A 25,749-nucleotide genomic window follows, 5' to 3' on the forward strand; every position below is an offset into this window, starting at 1 on the left:
CTTCCTTGACTTCTTCATATCACCTTCCCTGTGTGCATATGATCTCCACATCCAAATTTTCTCTTTTCAGAACAACACCAGTCATGTTGAATCAGGGCCCACTCTAATGATTTTATGTTAACATGATTATCTTTGTAAAGATCTCATTTTCCAAAGGGTCACCCTTTAAGAAACTGAGGATTAGGACTTCAATGTGTCCTATTTTTAAGGTGGACACAATTTAACACAACATATTTCAACTAACAATACAGTTTGTTGCAATTAGTAAATAGCTCATCCCTTCTTGAGGATACGTTATTTTCAAAAGAGTGGAACTCCGGAAGTCAATATTTAGAAGAGGACCTTACATTTGAATTTTTTGGTGAGGGTTACTAGGGATCGAACTTGGGAGCACTTGACCACTGAGTCACATCCCCAGCCCTATTTCATATTTTATTTAGAGACAGGGTCTCACTGAGCTGCTTAGTGCCTAGCTGTTGCTGAGGTTGGCTTTGAACTCACCATCTTACTGCCTCAGCCTCCCAATATGCTGGGATTACAGGTATGCACCACCACACCCAGCTTTACATTTGAATTGATACCATATATTTAATCTCATAGTATTGATGACTTTCAAACTAGGCAGCCATGTGCAATATCTCCCTTAGCACAGTGTCTAGTTCTTGGTATATGCCCAACAAATGATAGCTTTTGTTAATCATTGAGGCAATGACATGTGCATTTTGTGGTAAAATTTAAATGGTTAAAAATATTGATGAGTTGAAAGAAGTAATGCCTTCATGAATTAGAAAAATATCCTTTATGAATCAGAAAAACATCTCACCAGATGACTCATTCCCAAAGGCTTTAGAGAGCTGGAGTGTCACTGCGTTGGCAATGTCATTCATTAGCAGCCCATCTGTCACTCAAAGATCATTGACTAAAATGATTTGTTTCAGAAGACCTTATTTTTTCCCACAATTTATCATTCGGAGAAAATACAAAGTGACCACTAAGATACAACAGTGTCAGTGGGTCAGATGCAAAGGTGAAAACCCAGTCCAGATCTCTGCTTGTAATGAAGTGAAGACCTTGGTTGACAAAAACTTATTTGGAAAACAAACATTATTTTAGTTCACAGCTAAATTGCAAATGAGTCCTTGATTGGTAAATGTGCTAATGGCTGTTTGTCACACCTCACTGTTATAAGATCCTTAGTTCATTCCAGTCTGCAGCCTCCATACAGAGGGTGGCTCTGTGATAGGAAGCAGAGGCGCCCCTAGATCACACTTTGAAGACTATCCTAAGAGGGCTTAAAGAAAATTGTGGAAAAGGCTTAGGCATGAAAGAATCATTTCTGATCTCTTCATCAAACCTCCTCCCTTCTCCATCAAAGGTCATAGAGGAAATCGGTGTTTCTCTTTAAAGGAAGTATAGCAAACATACTTTATGCTGACCCCATGATCTCTACCTCTTGCTGTTCATGCCCTGCACAGCTCATGGGCCCTGAGTGTGGACTTGTTCTGTGGCTTGCTTCTAATCAACACTAAATGGTAAATGTAATGCAGGGACACTCCTGAAATGGAATTACATAATGTTAATGCCGTTATTCAAGGATATACACTCTTGCTAGTCAGCTCGAGATTCTAGAGTCTTGCTCTCCTTGTTGAATTTGATACAAATAAACAGCCATGAGTCGTATAGTCATTGGAAATGAATTCTGCCAACATCCTGCCTGAACTTGCCCAGCCCAGTCTTTAGAAGAGAACCCAGTTCTAGTGAACACCTTCATGGAAGAATGGTAGCTGAATTCTCCAGTCCAGTTAAACTGTGCCAGGCCTCCATTAAAGAAGCTGAGAACTAAACACTGGGTTATGTTGCTAAGTTTTGTGGTGATTTGTCATACAAGAATGGAGGAAGGAGGGACTGTATAGAGGGAAAAGAGGGATGGGAGGGGTGGGGGGGAGGAAAAAATAACAGAACGAATTAAAAACTATTACCCTATGTAAATGTATGATTACACAAATGGTATGCCTCTACCTCATGTACAGAGAAACAAGATGTATCCCAATTGTTTACAATAAAAATAAATTTTAAAAAAAGATATACAACTAGCAAAGCATGGAGAAAAGGCCATATGGAGCTCCATACTCTGTGGCCACACAAGAAGAATATGTGAAACAAATCAAGAATTTGTTGCAGAAACATCATCCACAGTAACCTTTGCCTTCTACGCTCACCCACAGGTCACCTGTATATACTGTCTTCATTCATTTCTTCAGTCTCTGAATTATCCAGCAACCCTCTGATTCAGATACTGTATTAAGTTCTGGGGTTTGGGAAACATGAGTGAAGTATAATCCCTACCATGCAGACTTAAATTTAGGAAAGGAAGACAGCTTTTATAAAGAATACTGTAATTCAGAGGCAACAGTTAGAAGTATAACCATGACTTTGTGAAGAAGCAATTGAGTGAGTGATGTGTGTGTGGGTATATACAGTTCAGGACGGACACAGGATGGTGCATATTCTTTACAACACATGCTACGAATTTTTAAAACCTTTCTCATACTTGGGTTGAAATGTTTGCTTGATTAGTTTTCATGCTGTGATGTTCTCAACTCTGTAAGACAGAGACATTATCAGTCTTGTTCACCATTGGAACCTTAGCACCGAGAACAATATCTGGCACATAGTTGCTCAATAAACAGTTTTTGTATGAATATTTAGGATAGAAGCATCATTTCTTTATTTTCCTTCACTGTCAAAGTATTCAATTCTAGAAGAATGATATGAGTTTCTCACAAGTAATACTTAGGTACTTCAGTCTGAGAGGTGATGTGTGGGGATTAATTATTATCTGCATCTTACAGATGGATCTGAGTATCAGTCATTGGTTCCTTGCTTATAACAGAGAAAACAAAGATGATAAGTACAAGCAGAATCCTGTGTTCTTCTTAACAATCAAAAATTTCCTTTTATTCCCTCTTTAACATTTTTGCCATCAATAGGAGATACGTTTTTGCAATTTTCTCTGTCTCACTGCAATTATTTATATGAATTGCCTAATTGGATTTTTATCTCATTCCTATAGGAATTTAGATAACAGTGAGTTATAACTTCATTAGAGTGGGGTAATTCTTAGAAAAACAGTCAACAATCTACTCGGATGGTATTTCAATCCAAGATGACTTACTATTAACTATCCCACACAATTCATCTCATTATCTTAAATTCATAATTGAGTCCTTAACATCTGACAAGGGAATGAATACGAATTTGTTTTTGAACCATAATAATTATTTTCTATAAGATTATTCATTAGAGAGACTGTGGTAATCAAATCGAATAGTACTATCCTCAGAAGAATTGATTTTTTCTTATTTTTTAATAAAAGCAAATAATCACTTTGTCGACATTTAAAGCATTCATTCACTGATTTAATGTAAGTCGAGGGGGATATTCAACAAGAAACTGGTGATACTTTGGAGAGTCAGGCTTATTTTCAAACTTCTCACACAAAAAATGTTTGACTTCTTCGCTAACAAAGAAATTGTCTACTTGTACAATTCAAAATTAATGGTTATTAAGCAAGTCTCTATCTTTAACAGTTACAGAAAAGATTCTGAAGTTGATGAAAATTAGCCATTCTACATATTTTAAAAATACAAAAGTCAAATCTGTAGATTAAAAAATCTGCAAACAAAATACGACAAATTCTCATTTATGTTGCACTTGTAATTTATGTTAAAAACAGAACCTGTGGTATTTTAGAAAAATAAATTGGACATTGCTGGCAGGAAAATCAATGTACTAAAAAAAGTTAAATTCTATGCTACCACAGGGAGTTAAATGCTTTCATTCATTTAGCAACCTTTACGTGGGCTGTACTCTGTGGACTGTGGGTGCTGGAAAGCAGGTGGCTACACGCCTTGCACACGCCCTCCTCAGGGTTCACAGCCCTCAGCCTCAGTAGGGTGCGGACTGGTTAAGAGCTCTGCGTCTTCTCAATGAACCTCGCATACCTGCCAGCCATGCCACCTGGGGCGACACACTTCGTTTCTCAGAATCAGTTTCATTGATAACACCATCAACCTCCTGAAGTTGTGGGAAGACTGAAGGAAATAATTGGCAAATGCTTAGTGAGTACCTCGTCTCCAGGAAGTCCTTAGTAAAGGGCAGCGTACTGCTGCTCCTGCCCCTCACCGCATTCACTTACTGCTTGTGGATAATCTTGAATCTTCTGCCATGTCCAGAGGCCAAACAGTTTGTCATCTGAACTTCAGAAATCCCACATTTTATTTTTTTATTTTATTATTATTAGTATTATTTTGGCATCAGGGATTGAACCCTGGGGCACTTAACCACTGAGTCAGGTTCCCACCTCCTTTTTGTATTTTATGTAGACACAAGATCTCACTGAGTTGCTTGGGGCCTTGCTAAGTTGCTAAGGCTGGTTTTAAACTTGAGATCCTCCTGCCTCAGCCCCCTGAGCCGCTGAGATTTCAAGTGTGTGCCACCATGCCCGGCTAGCAGTCCCACATTTTAGATCTGCAGTGGTATGCAGGTAGTTTCTTCTCATCTAGGGAATTAATTTTTTCTTTCATTTACTCATCTACTATGAAACTCAGGATATGTTTTACAATCCAATCTTCTAAGTAACTGAAAGATACATTGTTTCATTATCTTAATCAAACAGTATTAATTTTGCTAATTTTTTGAAGTTTTTCATTTTAATTTTTCCCTTGAAAAGTTTTTATTATATAACATAAAACATCCTGGGAAATAGCTTAACTATCAAGATAAATAAATATTTGTTGTGATAATGAAGAAATATTTTATTTGGAGAATTTCTGAATGCAGAAGACTTTATCTCCTCTGTACAGCTATTCGTGCTTTTAACCCTGCCACATGAGCCCCAGTCTCAGAATGCCACCATTATTGTCAAAACTCCTTAGCTAAAGGGTACTGCTTGTTTTACTATGTACATGTTTTTTCAAGCCATCTGACACCATTTCAAGTTGATATCACATCAAATTGATTACTAGTATTTTGGGGATAGAAAATTCTAGTTATCAGAGCTCTATTAGAATTTAAATGTCTATGTGGACTGACATCATGAAAAGCCTGGAGAATGTTGATATATGTCCTGAATTGCACAGAACATTTATGAATTTGAAATTTGACCTAGCATTAAAAATAGTGCCCATCTTAGCTTTCAGGACTAACCTGGATTGAAAGGTAAATTATATGATTATCCCAGTGTAAAGACCACAGTAGGTCTAAAATATTTGGCTTTAATGTCCCATATTTTAAAGTTGTCCTTATTATATGTACCCCTAGGCTTCTAGTCAATCATTCATGTGGTTCAATTAGTATTCATTTGACACAACCTGGTAAAATAATGGAAGCTATACCCACATGCCTAAATAATAGAGTTTACACTTTATTATAGAAGACAAATTAAGTAATTATACACCAAAAATGTCAGAACTTCTCAGGAGAGGTACAAGATACTATGATAGCTTATAAAATATCACTCATGGGAGGTAGAGTGTGGCAATAGAAAAACCCCTGAATCACTTTCGACCCCAGAAGGATGTCACATTATTTTAAAACAGCATTCAAAATGTCACTGTTTGCTTTTTTCATTTGCCCTGGAAAGGAGACATTTAGTACAAAAAGGCCCTTTGAAGACAGACACTAAGTAATAACTGAATGTGTAAAGGGTAAGGTACAGGAAGTTAACCTTGGTTTCTGACTTATATGGCAAAAAGATGAGGTGAGCAATAAAGAGTGAGGGAGAGGAATTTGGCTTCTAAGCCAACATAATGTAGAGCTGGGTCTACTTTTTCTTCTAGTAGGTGTAGGGTCTCTGGTCTAATTCCTGTGTCCTTGATCCACTTTGAATTTTGTGCAGGGTGAGAGATAGGGGTCTAAAGTCATTTTATAACATGGATTTCCAGTTTTCTCAGCACCATTTGTTGAAGAGGCTGTCTTTTCTCCAATGTATATGTATGACACCCTTGTCTAGTATGAGATAACTGTATTTAGGTGGGTTTGTCTCTGGGTCTTCTATTCTGTTCCATTGGTCTTCATGTCTGTTTTGGTGCCAATACCATGCCATTTTTGTTACTATAGCTCTGTAGTATAGTTTAAGGTCTGATATTGTGATGCCTCCTGCTTCACTTTTCTCACTGAGGATTGCTTGGGCTATTCTGAGCCTCTTATTTTTCCAAATGAATTTCATGACTGCTCTTTCCATTTCTTTGAAGAACATCATCAGAACCTTAATAGGAATTGCATTGAATATGTATAGTGTTTTTGGTAATATGGTCATTTTGACAATATTAATTCTGCCTAATCAAGAACATGGGAGCTCTTTCCATCTTCTAAGGTCGTTTTCAATTTCTTTCTTTAGTGTTCTACAGTTTCCATTGTAGAGGTATTTCACCTCTTTTGTTAGATTGATTCCCAAATATTTTGTTTCCTTGGAGGCTATTGTGGAGAGAAAACCAATATTTGATATTGGTAAGCTCCTGAGGGTGAAAATTGTATCAAGTGTTCTAGTTTTCCTTTTCCCTCCTGAAATCTTCTTGGAATATCACTTTGAGCACAAGGCAAAATGTCCAGGGCATCTTAACTTGTAATGACAGAGAAAATGAAGCCCGAAGAAAGAAGGCATGCATTCAAATCAGAGGGGGAAGGAAGCAGGAAGGTGCTCAGAGGTCATACTGGCTTCTCACAGTCACTGTCTCCTCTCTCATGTCTATGATATCAGCAGCCAAAACAGACTGTGATTGGCACCTTTGTGAGAATGAATAAGTGTGGAGGTTCTGGAAGGGACTCCACAGACTCCAGAAAGATGTGAAGGACAGAGAGCCAGGATGGGAGAGAGAGAGCTTGCAAATAAGATTTCCGGTTATTGACAAAACACCAGGTGTGTAAATTCATTTCCGAGATCCTGCCTGATAAACTGTTCTGCTTTCCATTTAACTGTTGCCTGAGCACATTTCCAATGCAAATAGACTATTCCAGAAGATGGAAAATTAAATAACTACTTCAGTGTAAAGGGTCATGGTAAAAAAAAAAAAAGATCTGTTCATTGTGCCTGCATATGAAGTATGATTTGATGCTACATTTTCATCTGCTGACTCTGTACTAAGTCAGGTAAATTATAGATAAATGTCAAAGTGGGGGTGGTCAAATATTCTATCCAGCCAAACTTTTATTAAATAACATATAATTGTGTCTAAAAACTCAGTCATTTCTTCAAAAATTAGAGAAGACAGTGGCAGAGTTACAGTGCTTATTTTTTACTCAATGTATATATTTCATATGTGTAATTAATGCAAATAGATATAACAGAGCTCTGACTTCACATCAGAGAAATCTAGGTTTAAATCCTGGCAGTACCATTTGTTAGTTTGGCAAATCTCTGAGGCAAGGTTTCTTTGTGTAATGGGAACACTATAATGAAATGTGGGGTCCTTTCTGAGGTTTGAGGATTTAATACCATGTAGTAAAGTACCTAGTGGTGCCTGGCATACACTAAGCCTCAGTAAATATGGTGGATTTGATGATGGTTAGGTTCACAATGCTTATAAATGTGCCTGGGTGACTATTATTGTCTACTAATCATGGTTTTCTCATAGTTAATACTGGTCTATTTATATTTTCTCTGATCATGTATCACAGGTTATTTTAGACATCAAATGGGATACCACATATGAAATCATCACTAAAACTACTAAATTCTTTACAAATGTGGAACATTATCCTTTTCTCTGTATTGCTCCTGTGGGTTTATATCTTCTTGTGTTACCTGTGTTTCTTCTTACTAAAAAGGCTCCTAGTGCAGGAGATGTTGTTTTGGCTGCTTCTTTTTGCAACACACACATTAGGGAGACACTTAATGTACAGGGTATAAGACAGAGGGCATGACGAATTTTGTCCCCAAAGAATTTTCTCTCTTCCCATCCTATTTCTTTCCTTCATTTTTATTGCTATTAGTCCACTTACTAAAGTTCCTACATGTCTCTTTTTCTCCTTTCCATTAGGCTTAGTTATAACAAAGTGCCAGTAGTCCTTGATTCTCATCTAGTCATTTACTGTGACCTTAGACAAATTGAGCTCTATATTTTCATTTTTTTTTAATCTGCAAAATAGGAACAACCAACCTTCATCAGTGGACTGTTGCAAGAGTTAAATAACCATTAAATGTCATGTTCAACAAGGATTTATTGAATGCATCAGGTTATGAATCCTTTCCTGTGCATTTAGTTTTAGGCTGTCTCCTGGGATTTGACTGACCTGTGAATAATGCGTTGGCTCTGCAGGTAGTCCAGGGCCAAGGCCAGCTCACAGATGAAGAGCTTCACTGTGTCTTCCTGGAATCGAACATTCTGCTGCAGGTGATAACGCAGGTCCCCACCAAGTAAGAGGTCCACCACCATGAACATGTCCTCTTCATCTTGGAAGGAATACCTGGAATGGCATTAGAAAAGGAAACATCAAGTATATTTACAAGCTGAGGAGTTGTAGAGGCAACTGTCGTAGAGGTCCATATAATATGACTTACAAGGCCTCCGTAAACCTTTCTTGTGCCCATTTTTCCATATTAACAACTTTGCTGCCTACCTAGATGATAACAAGATGATAACAAACCATGTCCATATTAATAATAAGAAAAAGATTTAAAAAAAAAAAAAAAGAGCAACAAAAATGTAGCGGACAGTACAAGAAAATAAGTCAGTCTTTGGAATGGGGAGTTAAGGCAAGTTTCTCACCAAAGATAAAACCTGAGTTAAATTTTGAGGAATGGCAGAAACAAAACTAACTCAAAAATACAGGTAACATCTTCTGATGTTTCTGCTGAGTGTCTGCGACAGGGCTGGCTGCGAAGCCCTCTGTGAGCAGTTCCTCAGCTGGACCCACATCACTGTTCTCCCGCTCCCACTCTCACACAAAGAAATCAAGGTGCAGTGGAGGTTAAATGCCTTGCACAAGGGGGAAGCCAAAGTGATAGAGCCAGAGTGGTGTTCCAGGTGCAAAAGTGAAATTTGAAACAGAAAAGTACCATGTATGCAAGCACACATGTGGGAGAAAACCTCATTGGGTGCGGAAAGGAAAACTACTTTAAATTTGCTCAACAACAGGTAATAATCTAGAATCATGAGTCTGGTGGAGAAGGCAGGGCCGGGACAGGAGCATATAAATGGGTCTGTAGACTCTGGGAAGTCACTGTAGGGTTTTAAGTTAAGCAGGACATATGATCAAACACGGGCTTCCCACCTGTAAGAGGGTGGGGCTGAGGGCCTAGAAGAGGAAACAGGACACAGAGAGCAGAACAGACCTCTGCTTTGTGCAAAGAGCCTCCTGTAAAAAAACATTCCAATGTGGCGATTTGTTTTGTTTTGCTCAAAGCACAGACATGATTTCTAGTCACAATACAGTTCTTTGTATCAACACTGTTTTGACATTTTTTTACATAATGTCACTTACATCACATTTTAAAGTTTTATTTGAATTAAAGAATCAAGTGCCTGCAAGCAGTACCCAGGGATGCACGTCAATTCTCAGTGACAAATTCTTTGCTTAGGAAATAGGTAGAATATCATTGATGGAACAACCATACTTAGTACATTTTCTTCTTTATAATTCTCATTGTGCTGAAGAAGGAAGGGATTATTAACAGACAGCAACAGCAAAAAAAGCAGCAAGGAATTCAGTGGAGCATTAGCCTAAGGAGGTCACATTCTAATGAAGACTAATAGTCCCTGATGCTTCCTTGTTCAATAAACAAAACTGTGTTTACCTTTGAAGACTGATTCACTCAGATGTCAGAATTTGTTTCAGGGGAACTCAGAAATACAGGAAGTACTTTGTAAAGGCTTGAGAAATGCATGCTTGGTACTGTCTTGTAGGAAAATGTGTCTTTCATCTTCATGTAATGGCTGCCTAGGCATCTTTACTATGGGAAAGTTGCTGGGTCCAGGGAACATGGTTTCCAATGCACCAATACGAATTATGCTCATTGTGTTCTACAGGTCTTTCAATAAGCAGCCTTGGGCTGGTAAATACATAATCATGCCCAGGACCTATAGCACCTTAGGTTGTTCTCAGCTATTGTAATAGGAAGCATGCTTGCTCATGGGATGTGAGTGGTCTTTTGACTGGGTGACAGATGGGGTAGAATGGTGCAAAGGATGAGGGCTGGGTATCAAAAGGAGGAAAATGAGAGTGCTGGCCACAGCCTAAGTAGGTGTCAATGAAACAAGTGACCCAGACCGGTTTAGCTCACGGAGCACATCTGATTTACTCCCAGCTCCTGCTATTGATTATCTTAAGCCTCCAGGTGTAGGTCAGAAACTTGGTGACAGACCAGGTTCCTCTCCTGTCATTCCACTAAACTCTACAGGGGCATAGTGGTAGTATTAAATTCAGACTGAATGAGCACATATTTTTATTGAGACTTGGATTAAACTATTTTTTCTTTGAAGAATAAACTGACAGAGGAGCAAATTGTGACAAGTTAATCACAGTGTGCCCACATGTAGGAGATTAATAATCAAAGAAAGAAGAGGCCAAGGCAAGAGACAACATGCTTCCCTTGGCCAGTATAAATATAAACTTATTTAACCACAGAAGCAAGTTTGGTTGCTAAAAATCTCCATGGTTGTTTTTGTTTCATTTTGGTTTTTCTCACATCAGAACTGAATCCCTCCATCTCAGATACTTAGCTCTCAGAAGGAGAAGATAAATATTTTATTTTCCAAAACTACACCCAACAAAATATATGTGAGTTAACACAATTTGTCAATACTTAAAATATTCAGATTCATGTCACAATCTGATTTATTTCAGATAAAAGAGTAAGAACTTCCTTGTACCTCAATGATTTATCACACAGACTTAGTGTCATATTTCTGTAACTTTTTTGTTTCTTGGTATGCCATATCATCATTTATCCATTTCTTAGCTGACAGCTCCGAAATTAACAACTCTGGTCCCAGTGAATGTGAAATTTATTGCAAAGTGTATTAGTAAAAAAAGGAGAAAACGAACAAAAGACCACCAGCCTTCTCTACTCTTTCAACCATGTCTGACCCAGACCACTGCAACAGCATATACCATGAATATGCTTACTCGTTCCTGCCCCCCAGACCCCCTTTCTATATGTATACACATATATTATCTGGGCCTCCCTAATCTATTCTCCACACTGCAGCCATACTTTTTAATTGTGAGTTTTATCACACTATCCATCCTACAAAACCTCTTCTGGTCCTGTTTATCTTTAGAGCTTTAAACTGAAGTCTTTCCTTGCATTTCCGAACTAGTGGTTCATGCCACCTCCAGTCTTGGAAGCCCATGTTGTGCTGATCTGAGCCTCTGCTCACATGCTGTCCATTGCCTGGTTATGTTCCACTCATCTTTCAAATCATGGCTCAAGTGTTACTTCTCACAGAAGACTTCTCTAACACTCATTAAGATACGTCTGTTATAACCAACAACATACCCTATTCACAGAACTGATCATAATTTGGAAATACCTTCCTGTATGCTTTCAGACCAAGTCTTCTTCCAGTGCCTTCAGGGTGCATGTCTGCTTTTCCCGACACGGAGGGCTCAGAACCTGCGCACTACCTGAAATGTGGAGTCTACAAATTGGCTAGGGTGGAGTGTGGAAATAAACTGATCGATGAACTAAAGAAAGGAAAATGAGAAGCAAGCTTTGGGTGAAACTAAGTTCTCTAGGTTCTACTTTTTTATATTAAATGATTCCCAAATAAGTGACTCCCAAAGAGTCAGTCACATGCTTGAAGCTGTTTTATGGAAATCATCTTGAGATAAGGGGACTCCGAGGGTTGGAAAAGATCTATAATATTCTCCAATGTTGTGTTTTTCAAGTTTGGTTCATTGTCACAAGTATATTTTAAAAGACAGAAAACAGATTGAATAACAGGAGAAATGCTACTAACATAAGAGTAAACATTACTTATGAAATTTTGTTTTTGTGAATACAGTGTGTCTCTGTGAGAATATCTAATGGGTTGTGATGAAAATATATATATTTTTTGCTATGAATTGCAGTCAAAAAACTTAAAAACCATGACATTAGAAGAATCTATTTCATATTGCAACTATTCTCCCAAATCCCCACTCAGACTGTACCTAATCAAGAGTCACTTCTGATATCCCCATCTAGCAAAGCAAAAGAAAAAGCATGATTAATTCTAAAAGCGCTGAGGTTTTGTAAAATATGACTTGATTGATTCATCAAGGATATAACCAATTAAAACATACCTTAGGAAAATGTAAGTGGAAAATGCAAAGGCTTCACATAGATCTCATATCATACAAGTGAATTTGGAGCAAATCTCTTAAAGGAAATTGAAAGTCAAAAGAGGGTATCTGTACATGGGGAACAATTTTATGCACCGTGTACAAAATCTAGACATAATGTTTGTAGAGTGGCTAGCACATGGTGTGGCACATAGCAGTGTTAAGGAACTTGGCCCTGGAGCAAGATTGCCTGTGTTCAAATCCCAGCTCAGGCCCTTAATCTTTGTAGCACTGAGGCAAATTCCATTAGCCCTTAGTGTCTTCCTGTATGATGGTACACACCTCATAGGGTTGTTGGAAAATTAAGTCAGTTACAACTTATAAAGGGCTTAAAATAGTGTCTGGAAGATAGCAAGTAATGATTAAATGTTAGATACTATTACAATTACCTTTCTTCTGGCACCCTCAAATGTAATACAGTTATGGTATTAACCCAATCAATTTATCTTAGCAAGTTGTGTCCTATTACTTTACACACAGTAATTAAGTGAAGATACTTTTGACAAAGGCATAATCAACAGGGTTTCCACTAATTTAGATCTTACTAAATATAAAACAACATGCAAGGTACTTTATGCACATTATTGCATTTAATTACTTACATAAACCCATAAGGTAAGTAGTATTTTCCCCATTTATGTTGATAATAAGAATCCTCAAAAAATATTAGTAAGACAGATCTGTCAATGTATAAAAAAGATTACACACCATGACCAAGAAGGATTCATATTAGAAAACCTAGTAATGATATATAACTTTTTAATAAAGGTCAAAACATATAACCATCTCAATAAACACCAAAAGACATTTGACAAAGTCTAATACTCACTTATGAAAAAACTCTTAACAAATTTGAAATAGGCAGGCATTTTCTCACCCTGTAAAGGATAGCTACAATAAATCCTGAAGAGAACATCATACCTAATGGAGGAAGACCAGATGCCTTCCTTCTGATGTTGAGAACAAGCCAAGAATATCTGCCCTACTTATTATTAGTACTGGAGGGTTTAGAACAAGAAAGATAAAAAACATCTATGTTGCAAAAGAAGAAGTAAAATTGCCTTCAAATATAGACACCAGGATTCTTCCCAAAGAACATCATAAGGATATCACAAAAGAACTATTAGAATGAATAAATAGGTATAATAAATTTACAGGATACAATATCAATATACAAACATCAACTATATTTTTCTATAGAAGTAGTAATTAATATGAAAATATAATTAAGCATATAATTAAATTTATAACAGTATTAAAAAGAAAAAAATACTTTAAAAATAAATTTAATTAAAAAAAGTAGAAGGCTTGTTCATTGAAAATTACAAAGTGTTGCCTAGGGAATTTAAGGAAGATAAAAGTAAATGGACAAACATTCCATGTTCATAAACTGGAAGACTCAATATTGCTAATATATCAATTCTGCTCAAATCGAGCTATAGATTTTATATAATCTCTACCAAAAACCCAGCAGGGTTTTTAATTTTTGCATAAACTGATAAGCAGATCCTAAAATTTATAAGAAAATGACAAACATATAGCATAATGAAAAAATATCAAACTTTGAAAGTGAAAAAAGTGAGAACTTTCACTTCCAAATTTCTAAATGTATTAAATGTTATCAAGATAGTGTGATATTAGCAAAAGGATAGACATAATCAATGGGATGGAATTAAGAGTCTGAGAAAAATCTTTATTTATAGCTTATTGATTTTTAACAAAGTTCCCAGGAAATGATAATGAGTTTAAGGAATGGTGCTGGGAAAATGAGATATCCACATGCAAAAAGGTGAACATGTATTTCTACAACATTCACTGCAATTAACTAAAACGAACCACAGAATTAGTGTCATTGCAAAATGAACAAAGCTTTTAGAATAAAACAGGGCAAAATCATTGCGACCTGGAATTAGGCAAAAGTTTCTGAGATATATCGAAAGCATAGTCCATTGGAAAATTGACAAATTAGATTTGGATCCAAATTCAAAACTTTTGTATTTCATTAAATAAATGAAAAGACAAGCAATGGGCTGGGGAAAATATTTGCAAAATGCATAAATAATAAAGGATTTTATTCAGAATTTTCAAAGAACTACAACTCGATAATATTATAAACAACCCAATCTAAAACTTGGGAAACACATTCTACTCAAAAAAATATGCATGAAAAGATTCTGAACAACTCTAGTCATGAGAGAAATGCAAACTAACCACAAATTTTACACCCATCTGAATGGCTATAATAAGTACAACAGATAATAATAAATGTAGGCAAGTACATAGAGAACAGGGAACCCTCATACATTGCCGGCAGAATGTGAATGATGCAGTCACTTTGGAAAATAGTCAGTCGGTTTGTCAAAAATTTGAACATAAAACTATCATATTGCTCCTCCACTCCTAGTTGTCTACGCCAAAATTGTGAATGCATACATCTATTCTAAGAATTGTACACAAACTGTTCATTACATAATTATTCATAATTGCCAAAAATTAGAGAGAAAACTATATGTTTCATCAGCTGGTGAGTGTAAAGACACAATATGGTATATCTTTACAATACAGTACTTCAGCATTAGACATGAATGAACTCCATGAACACACACCACAGCACGAACGAACCCTATATACATCATAATGAGTGAGCAAGCCAGACACAAGACCGCAGATTTGTAGTTCCATTTACATGAAATTGCCAGAAAGGGCAAATTTATAGAGACTGAAGATAGATAAGTGGTTGTCCAAGGTTCAAGGTGGCAGTAGAAATTAACCGTCAGTGGGGAGGAGAGATCTTAGTGGGAAAATGAAAAAAACTCTATAACTGATTTACGGTTGTGATTGCATCACTCAACAAAATTACTAAAGATCATTGCATTGTACACTCTGAATGGGTAAATTGTATGATATGTGAAAGACACCTCAATGAAGTCATTATATTTTTAACAAGACATTGCACAGGATAGAAAAAGAATTACAATGTAGAGAGGCTAAACTGTTGCTCAAGGCTTACATGCTAGGAAATTGTGGAGCTGGTACTGTGTCAAAAACCTTCCACTTAACTCACAGGCTGTACATACAATAGGCAATGAAGTTCAGTGATAAACAGCCTCCAAAGTTCATAAATTCATAATAAATTTCTCTAGCAAATAAGATAATTACTTAAATATCCTTTGATTCAATTCTCAAAATTAAATTTATATGCCTTCTGAGTAGTCTCATTCTCATGGTGGGACATGTCTGATTTTTAGCCAGTTTTTAAGAACCAGCTTTGTCCTAGCTACTAAAACTATAGAACAGCTAAAGTGTATTCTTCAGACTTTGATGAGAGAGTGCTCATAGCAGGCTTTTCACAGGGTAAGAGAAGTCGTAGCCCTCCCGAGGAGAGATCTCTGAGTAGTGGGCAAGGAGGAGGCTAGGGTGCACCGACTTAAACACAAATTTAAAAATCTTAAAAACTTTTTTTTTTTTTTTTTTTTTTAGCAATGGCCCTTTATATTTCTCTCCTGGTGGTGCTGTAATAATTTTCATCTAAAGTGAAATTCATTCGAAAATATTTCATCATGACAACACAGAAAGTCTAAGGTTTGCAGAAGTAAAATTTCAACAGTCTATATGAACTGTACTCACTTTTTCTTAGAGTGAACACCACAGTATGACAATGAGGTAAAAGAAAGGTGTCTTGGACAACATGAGAACCAGATGGAGATAACAATCTAAATTCTCTCTGCTATAAGTTTTGAGGGAGGCAATTTACACTCTAAGCAAGTGTTTTATGACTTTTACTCATTAATCTAAGCAAGCAGGAACATCTCCATCAAGACTTGGTGAGGCTTTCTGTTGGGAAGATGTTGGAAAATGGGCACCGCATATGCCCTGGATGGAGGGGAATTTGCTGACATTTCCTTCAGGACAATTTGGAACTATATCCTTAAAAAGCACAATAGGTCGAAGTGCAGCTGAGTGGTAGAGAACTAACCTAGCATGCACAATGTAATGCCCTGGATTTGACCACCAGCACCATTGAAAAATAAAAGAAAAAAAGACTTCTGACTCCGTACTTTCATTGCAAGAAACTTTCACTATGAATACACTTGAAAAGTATGCCAGGATGTACTTGTAAAGACACTTATTATATCACATAAAATTTTTTTAAAATTGTACACCCATTGGTAGAGGAGCATACAAATAAATTCATGCTACAGATTACATAGCAATTTTTAAAAACAGGCAGATCTATATTCTGATCTGAATATATTTCCCAGATATTATATTATGAAGACAAAGGGAAGACACAAACAATGTTCATAGTATAGTATGTGATAATATATGAAGATGTTCAGTGTACAAAGAATAGATATTTTTTAAAACAATATATGCACAAATATAAAAGAAAAATAGATATATTTCACGTATATGCTGCAAAATGCATGCAACTTTTCTGCAAAAAATTCAGTTATCTAAATGATTGGATTATAACTCTCTCTTATTTATATTTTAAAAGGCAAATAAATATAAGAAAAATATTCCTTCTACTCATATTCAATATGTGTTGCCTCATTGGGAAAGAAACTAACAAAGACAAATGAGCTTCTAACTTGTATAAATTACCTAGGCTACTGGTTTGCACATTTAATCTTCACATTTCTCTGGTTATTGTGCAAATATTTCTTCAAAAAACTTTTATAGAATGTTCGTGTCCTATAGATGAATTCAAACAACGTGGTGTTAAGATCTTTTTTATTCTATAGATCCGGGACCAACTTTTCTTTTACTCCAAGCTAATTTTTTTTTTTTATGCCTTTACTCCATGTACAGAGAATCAAAATGTATCCCAAGCTAATTTTTGTTGAAGAAACTGAGTCCTTTTTGCTGTAGCATTTCCACACTCAGTATTTTTGCAAATTGCATTCATGTCATGTCTCTCTACATGATCTCAAACTCTCTATATTCTGTGAAAATTGTGGCTAGATCAAATTCAATTGGATTTATTTTTTGGCAAGACTACAGATGATATTGTGCACTTTGATCAGGAGGTTTACAATGATGTTGGTTTTATGGTATTATCAGCCATTAATCATCATTGTCTAATGCCCCAATTTCCTTAGTGTGGTGAAATTTAATTTCTATCATTTCTCCTTTATGTTTTGGCTGGAGTAATTTTATAAAGAGAATCTTGATTTCATCAATTATTTGATTACTCTAAGGTTCATATATAAATGGTAAAACAAATGCTTAAATCTTTCCTTTACTTACCACTTTTTAAAATGATTTGTTGGTTTCCTGGAAGCCTCTAAAAGCAACTGACGCTTTTAAAAAATAAAAAATGATCTCATGGAAGTGAACGCAAAGCATTTTGTCCTTTTGTTTCTAGTTTATTTCACTTAGCAAACACTTGTTTTCCAAGTATATGCATGCGGTAGCATATATCAGAATTTCAATCCTTTTTAAGGCTGAATAATATTCCATTGCATGTATATACTTTGTATTATTTATATATTAATCTGTCGATGGATATCTGGGTTGTTTCCTCCCTTTGACTATTGTGCACAATACTGCTACTAACACTGGTGGGTAAGTATCTGTACTAGTCCCTGCTTTCAATTATTTTGGGTCTATACCTGGAAATGGGATTGTTGTTATGGTAACTCCATGTTTAACTTTTTGAGGAACTGTCAAACTGTTTTTCTTCAATGGATGCACCATTGTTCATTCCCACCAGCAATGAACAGAGATTCCAAATTCTCCACATCCTTTCCAAGACTTGTAAGTTTCCATTTTTAAAATAGTAGTCATCTGAAAGCATAAATCTCACTGTGTCTTTGATTTGCATTTCCCTAATATTTAGTAATGTTAATCTTTTCACCTGCCTATTGGGCAGTTATTTAACTTTTGGAGAAAGCTCTTCTGATTCTTCTTTTATTTTAAAGTTGGGTTATTTCTCTTTATATTATTGAGTTATGGAAGTCTTTTGTATATTCTACATGCAACTATTCCTTTCATACACATTGTCTGCAAATATTTTCTATCATTTTCTGGTGTCTCTTTTCATTTTTATGATAATGGCTTTGAAGTACAAAATATTTTAATTTTGATGGTATACAATTCATCTTTTTTTTTTTTAAGCACTTGTCCTTTTTATTTTATACGAAAGAACCTAAGAAACAAGGGTATAATGCAAGGTCTTAAAGAAATACTCCTATTTTTTCCAAAGATTTTTATATATCTAGCTCTTACATTTATGTCTATCACTTATTTTACATTTTTTGTATGTCATGAGGTAGGGGCCAAATTTCTTTTTCTTTCTTTCTTTCTCTCTCTTTTTTTTTTTTTTTTTTTTTTTTTTTTGCATTTGACCATCCAGATGTCCCACCACCATTTGTTGAAAAGACTATTTTTTCCCCCACTGAATTTCCTTGATACTTTGATATTTTGGTTAAAAGTTAGTTGACTATAGTTGTGAGGGTTTTAGCCACTCAATTTCGTTTCTTGACTATTTTTTATGTCAGGATCACCCTCTCTTGATTACTGTGACTTTATAGTAACTTTTTAAATTGGCAAGTGTGAGTTCTCAAACTCTGGTATGTCTTTTCAATATTATTTAGCTATCCCATGAACTTCTTGTATTTTGGATCCCTCAAATTTCTATGTGAATCTTAAGATCAGTTATCAAATTTCTATAAGGAAGCCAGCTAAAATATGTACAGAGATTGTGTAGAATCTATAGATATATTTGAAGTCACATTGCTTTTTTCAGTTAATAGTATGTTCCAGAGAGCAGACCATAACAGCATATCGAGATATCTGTTGTACATTTTCCCAGCTGTGTGGTGCTGCAGTTGTACAGATGTCAATGTGTTTACTCAAACTATCCCTTATTGATGAAAATTCAGTTTGTTTCCAGGGTTTTGCTACGGTATATAATGCAACCATGAAAACCTCATGATATGGGTTTTTGTATTCTAGCCAGTTTAACTTTGTTGTACATTCCTAGAAGTGAGTTTGCTGAGACAAAGATTTGTTAAAACAGAAGGCAAAACTGTGTGTAATTCTTTTTTTGCCAGATATTGTTAAATTTATCTCCATAGTGTGTATGTCATTTTGAATTAATTCCCACCATATATCAAATGGCAATGTTGCCATGTTCCCCTCTCTGGAATATGTCAAATTTCCAGAAGTTTTTAACTCAGAAGAACTCATAGGTAGACTAAGCAGGTTTGAAACTTTAGAAGTACTTATTTCTCTGTCACATAAGCAGTGTTACAAAATTCTGTAAGGAGAAAAAGCACGGTAAATACCTTCTTCGAAACACAGGTCAATTTTAAAATCAGCATATTATAGTGACACAACCTCATCAATGTTCATAGCAGCTCAATTCACAATAGCTAAGCTATGGAACCGATCTAGGTGCCCTTCTATAGATAAATGGATAAAAAAAATGGAATATTACTCAGTCATAAGGAAGAATGAAATTATGGCTGGTAGATGGATGAAACTGGAAGCTATCATGCTAAGTGAAATAAGCCAATCCCAAAAAATCAAAGGCCAAATGTTCTCTCTGATAGGCAGAGGCTAACTCACAATAGGCAGGAGTGGGGAGGGAGAAGGCTCACTGGATTGGACAGGGGTTGTCGGGGAAGCGATGGGAGATGGGAATGGGAAAGACAATAGACTGAATTGGACATTACTTTCCTGTGTTCACATACGAATATATGACCAGTGAAACTCCATATCATGTAAAACCACAAAGAATGGGAAGTTATAGTCCATGTACACATGATATGTTAAAATACATTCTATTGTCATGTATAACTAAAAAGAATAATTTAAAAAATTAAAATTAAAAACAAACACAAAAGCAGCAACCTCACTCCTGTGGATCCAGTGTGCTTCTCCAGATTAAATACCCATAAACTAAAATGCACACACATGGATAATTCAGAGTTTAGGTAGATTTTGGGGGGCAGTGGATAGAATGAAATTGAGAGAACTAGCATGGAACAATTATAATAAATGTCTATTAAAACTTCTTTTTTAGCAAGGAGAAACTTTGCTGCCATCTCAGTGACATAAGACTCTTGGTCTGGGTTTGTCTGCTCTCTACTTAGTCTTTCCTGGCCTGTCCTCAAAAACATAAATGAGATGTTACCCTGTGTGTCTCCCTGCTCTGTACCCAGGAGCACGTCATTTCAGTGCAGTGGATGGCTGCACTGCATTATGTTGTATTGGCACCATTCAGATATTTTCTTTTACCTGAATCCCTCATTTGACTGAATATTTTGAGGATTTTATTATTCTTGATCTCTATATTCATCAGGAGCCCTGGACATAGAGCTTGTTATATAATGGGCACTTGTTTACTCAATGACCATTTTACAAATATTTATTATCTATTTATGTCCTTATGCAAGGTGCTAAGAAAAAGGAGTAAACCAAGGTCATGGTTTTCCTCTTCTTGATGCCAATCATCTACAAAAGACAAATGAATATTTACACAAGAAATTATGTATTTGTAAAATTTGGTGAGAGCTGTGAAAGAAAAGTATAAGGTAGAATGGTAGACACTAACAGAAGGACCTACATTTGATTGTAGGGATCAAGAAAACCTCACAGAAACTATTATATATATACACCTCTGGGATTCAAGCCATAAACTATAGCCTCAAGCAAAATGTCCCAAAATCTACAGTTCACACAATGGAAAAGATGGTGTGACATTTGAAAGTCACAGGACAGGTTGTAGATTACTTTTCTGATGTTCTGATGTCACAGTTGATTTTTCTGAAGACTGACCTTTCTCTGCACACGGCTTTGAATAATATTTTTTGACCTGTCAGCTCTTGTGTACTGACTCTGGAAACGCTATTTGTGAAGCCTTTCCAGGGGGATATTTAGCTCTTATTATTTTCTGCAAAATCTCTTGAGACAGTTACCTCAGAGAATAAGACAGACAATAAACAGGCAAAGGGGAATAACAACATCTTGCTCCCCATATAAAAGGAAAAGCCAAGACACGTGCTCAGAGGATAATAAGGAACAATTAAATCACACTCTTAACCCATGGGCTTATCAGGGGTCCAGAAAAGAAAAAGAAAAAAAAAAAAAAAAAGAGTGTTAGAAGTTAACAGGTTTTGTGCTCCTTGACAATAATAGACCAACTGGAGAGAGACCAAGTTGGTGAGCTGGGGTCCTTGATGGGATTGGAAATGACCACTTGTGATTCAGAGATGGCTGGGCACCCTGGCTGGGCTGACGGGATGCAGAATGTGCTGAGTCACATTTGTTGGTTAGCCTTTCCATAGAGCAGTACAGAACATTCATTGGGCACCCTGAATTGTCCACCTCTCAGCCTTTCCAGCCAAAAAGACAATTAATTTCTTCACTGACCAATTCACATACCTCTGAGAATTCCGGGGTACGGGAAGACTTCCCAGCATTTACTAAACAGCGATTCTTAACTTTGACTTTCATGCCGCCATGTTTAGTGCACCCAGCCTCCCTTCACTGAGTAGTGCTTCCAGCCAAACCAGGCCAATTGTGTCTTCAGAAACATCTTGACCTTTCATGACTGCCCTCATCTCAGGGCCTCTATTGCCATCCCTATTTCCAATACCTGGCAGCTGAAACTCCATCAGAGAAGCAGGAATAGAATATAATGCTTTTTCTCAGACTAGAATATATTAAAAGGACAAGTAGTAATTTTATTTCACTAAAATATATCATTTATCAAATTAAATAATTATTTAACATTTTTAATTGATTTTTCAGTCATATTTAATTTGTAAATGTTTGGTTCTGAAGTTGTAAAAGTAATGATATTTATGTAAGTAAGATTAAAATGAAATAAAATTAACACCAAGGGTCTTAGAGAATTTGGGAAGTGGAAATACAGATTTGCCATGACTTTCTGGTTTTGTGGCTCTGGCAAGGAATGGAATGTGTCATCAGCTAACTTGTTTTTATAAGGGAACAAATACTAATTCCTACCTTAAATGAAGTAATATTTTAGCATGGCACTTCAAAAATAATAAACCCTCAAAAGTGTTAGCTGTCTCTAAATGAGTGACTTCACATGTCTATATCTTTTTTAAGTTTCCCCCCAAGAATCTTCTTCTTGAGTGTGCATCCTATAGTTGGGCTTTTCAGTTCCCCAAGCTAGGTCACAGCGAGGGTACCTTACCTGTTAAACTGCAATCCTGGTTAAACCCACCAAAAGGCTTAAAAACAGCAATGAAAACACACTAGTGCCAACTAAAGCATCCAAAGCATAAACCAGAACTGTGCTGATCACATTCACTTTAAATTTATCACCACAAGTTACAGCGGATACTTAGAAAATCCTGTGCTAATTCTCCATTAATTTCACACTGTCTTTCGCTTTGTATCTTTCCTACTCAAAACTTTCTAAGCTGTGCCCACCTTGCTGATGACATCATACATCAAACGGAAACAGAGGCAATGGCGTAAGAACTACTTCATCTATCCACAAACTCACCAGCCCCCACACAGGTACACTTACATCCTCTCTTTCCTTTCCTCAAACAGTGAAAGAAATGTCCTCACTTCCACCCAAGGCCAGCCATTCACTTGCACCCTGAGTCACTTCCATGTCTTCACCTACGGGGCCTCACCTGGCAACTGACCCCTTTCTGTCCTACTTTACCATTTCCTCCCTCTAATTGGCTCAGCCCTTTAGCATTCAAACCTGCTTTTGCATGTCTTAAAATATACATAAAGATTTATGACAAAATAACCTATTGTAAATAATAAATACTATTAATAATATAAGTTAATGTATAAAATTAAATATTTTAAAATGCATATTATAGTATGCAGAGATACATACAAAAAGAGAATAGAATGTGACCAACTACAATTTATTTTGGGAATCATGGTTGATTTATGATTTGTGAATCAAATTTACTTCACCATGTAATAGAATCCATCTCAATAAAGAAAAGGTATTTGATAAAATGTAGTACATGTTCATGGTAAAAACTTCCAGCAAGGGAGGAAACTTCCTTATTATGAGAATATCTACAAATAGGCTGCAGCAAACATCAAATGAAATTTAGAAAGATTACAAACCTTCTCTGAGAACTGAAGAAAAAGACAAGGACGTCCATCATATTTATTTACTGAGCAATGTTCTCAATGCATATGTCATGGGCATGGAAATAAAAGTAAGAAGATTGGAAAGGAAGAACTAAAACTGTTATTTTTAGTAAATGACATGATTGTAAATATTGAAAATCTACAGGATGACTAGTAGAATTAATAAGCAAATTTAGCAAGGTCACTGGATGCAAAGTTAATAATAAATTGTATTTCATACATAAGCAACAAACTACTAGGAAATAAAATTTTGATAAATAATACCACTTGCAATATTATCAGAAACATCAAATGCTTACAAATAAATCTAAAGACAGTATGTTAGACCTCCATGCTCAAAACTACATTAAAAACTGAAATCAAAGAAAGAAATTAAAGGATACCTAAACAAACAAGAAAAAATAATGTATGAAGTGGAAGATTTAATATCTTTAAAAACTGTTAATTCTCCCTGAATTAATCTTATGTAATTAAGTTATAGATTCAATGTTATCCAGTGTAAATGCCTATAGTTTTAAAATGCAAACCAAAAAACTAATTATGAAATTATAAAATGCTACCCACAGCCAAAATAATCTATAAAATGTTATTACTGAACATTCCGTATAAAATTACAGTAATTAACAGGGTGATAAATATGCCAGGAAATACAAGTAAATGAATGCGAAAGGGTTGAGAAACCTGTCCATGTCTGGTGACTTGATTAATAACAAATGTGGTACTGTTCTCTTCATGAGAAAAATCTTCCTCTTCTACCTCATCTCTCCAAAGGTTCTCCTTTCAAGACTGTGGTTTAAATAGCATCTACAGACCAAGGATTTCCATGTGGTTTCTGAACTCCTTGAGGCTGAACTTTTCTGAACTCCAGCTTCACCTACTACTCAACAGTTCTATTTGGATCACCAAGAGGCAGCTTAAAGTTAACAAGGCTAAGAGAAATTTCCTGCTTTTCACAAGGAATCTGCTCCTACTCAGATCTCTCCATCTCAGTGAATGACACAATGCTTCAAATTGCTCAGGCCAACAATCCAGGAGTCATTATTTATTTTCCTGTTTCTTTGAGCCAAGGGGCATGCATTTTTTCAAAGCAAGGCCAACTGGATTCTCTCCCAGGACTTTGAATTTTGAATGGGTGACACAAGGTTAGAAAATTGGTTGGAGCTGAATCATCTCAGCCCAGACTGCCTCGAGTTTGTCCATTAGTCCCTATCCCCAGATTCCCAGAACTGCCTTTGTCCCCAACCTTCCTAAGCCCAGCTTCTTCAGTTTTGCTTCGTCTGTAAACCACCCCACATCTTCCCAGTGAATTTCTTTTTTGCTCAAATTTCTTCTTTTTTTTTTTTCCTGGTATCAGCAATTGAACCCAGAGGCACACTACCACTGTGCTACATATCCAGCTGGGGTGGGTTTGTTTGTTTGTTTTTAAATTTTGAGACAGAGTTTCCTTAAATTGTCCAAACTGGCCTCAAACTTGCCATCCTCCTGCCTCAGCCTCCTAAGCAGCTAGAATTACAGGTGTGTGCCAGAACCCCTGACTTTAGCTCAAATGGTGAATGTCTCCTTGTGTCGTTTTCAATAAAGAAAACTTTTCTAATGTGGATAAGAAAAATGATAAGTCAGTGCCTGCATTTTAAAGACTTAGCTAACTTCCTATCCATTAGTCTGTCAGTCTGTCTTCAACTGTGTATGGTACAATCACTCTGCATGAACCACAGGACTACACTACTTATCTGTCAAAGTTTGTTCAGAGACTTGCCTCCTTCTTCTCCAACTAAATCATCAGAGTCATATCAAGGACAAATTCTGCCTTGAAGTCTTTCAAAGAGCCATAAGAACTCAATAACCTCATGTAGTTCTCAATTCCCTTAGTAGTTTTTTTTTAACCACTTAATCATTTTCTCAATTTTTTAAAAATTAATTTTTAAATTTTTTTTATTTTTAGACTGCATTTTGATTCATTTTACACAAATGGGGTACAACTTTTTGTTTCTATGGTTGTACGTGATGTAAATTCACACCATTCGTGTAATCATACATATACATAGGATAATGATGTCTGTCTCCTTCCACCATCTTTCATACTCCAGTCCCCTCCCCCCTCTCATTTCCCTCTACGTAATCCAAAATTCCTCCATTCTTCTTTTACAATGTGGTGGATTGTTCATAAAATTGGCCACAATGACTCCTTGGCCTGGCTTTGGCAATACCGATTTTGCCATGTGTCCCCCAGGAGTTGGAGCCTATTTTCCCACCCCTTGACTCTAAGCCTGACCTCATGATTGGCTTTGGTCAATGGGATATTAGAAAATA

At 36.1% G+C, this 25,749-nt stretch overlaps 1 protein-coding gene across 3 annotated transcripts in view; it reads right to left on the bottom strand.

Annotated features, from left to right (window-relative positions):
* The window catches only part of STK32A (serine/threonine kinase 32A), a 146,592-nt gene that overhangs the window by 58,463 nt on the left and 62,380 nt on the right, over positions 1 to 25,749 (bottom strand). For all 3 annotated transcript variants that reach the window (XM_079144784.1, XM_079144783.1, XM_079144782.1), the window contains one exon: positions 8,293 to 8,466. In XM_079144784.1, the coding sequence (XP_079000910.1) occupies positions 8,293 to 8,466 (174 nt within the window). The remainder of the gene's footprint in view (positions 1 to 8,292; positions 8,467 to 25,749) is intronic.

Source organism: Sciurus vulgaris (assembly GCF_902686455.1).
Source record: "Sciurus vulgaris genome assembly, chromosome: 6".
Lineage (NCBI taxonomy): Eukaryota > Metazoa > Chordata > Mammalia > Rodentia > Sciuridae > Sciurus > Sciurus vulgaris.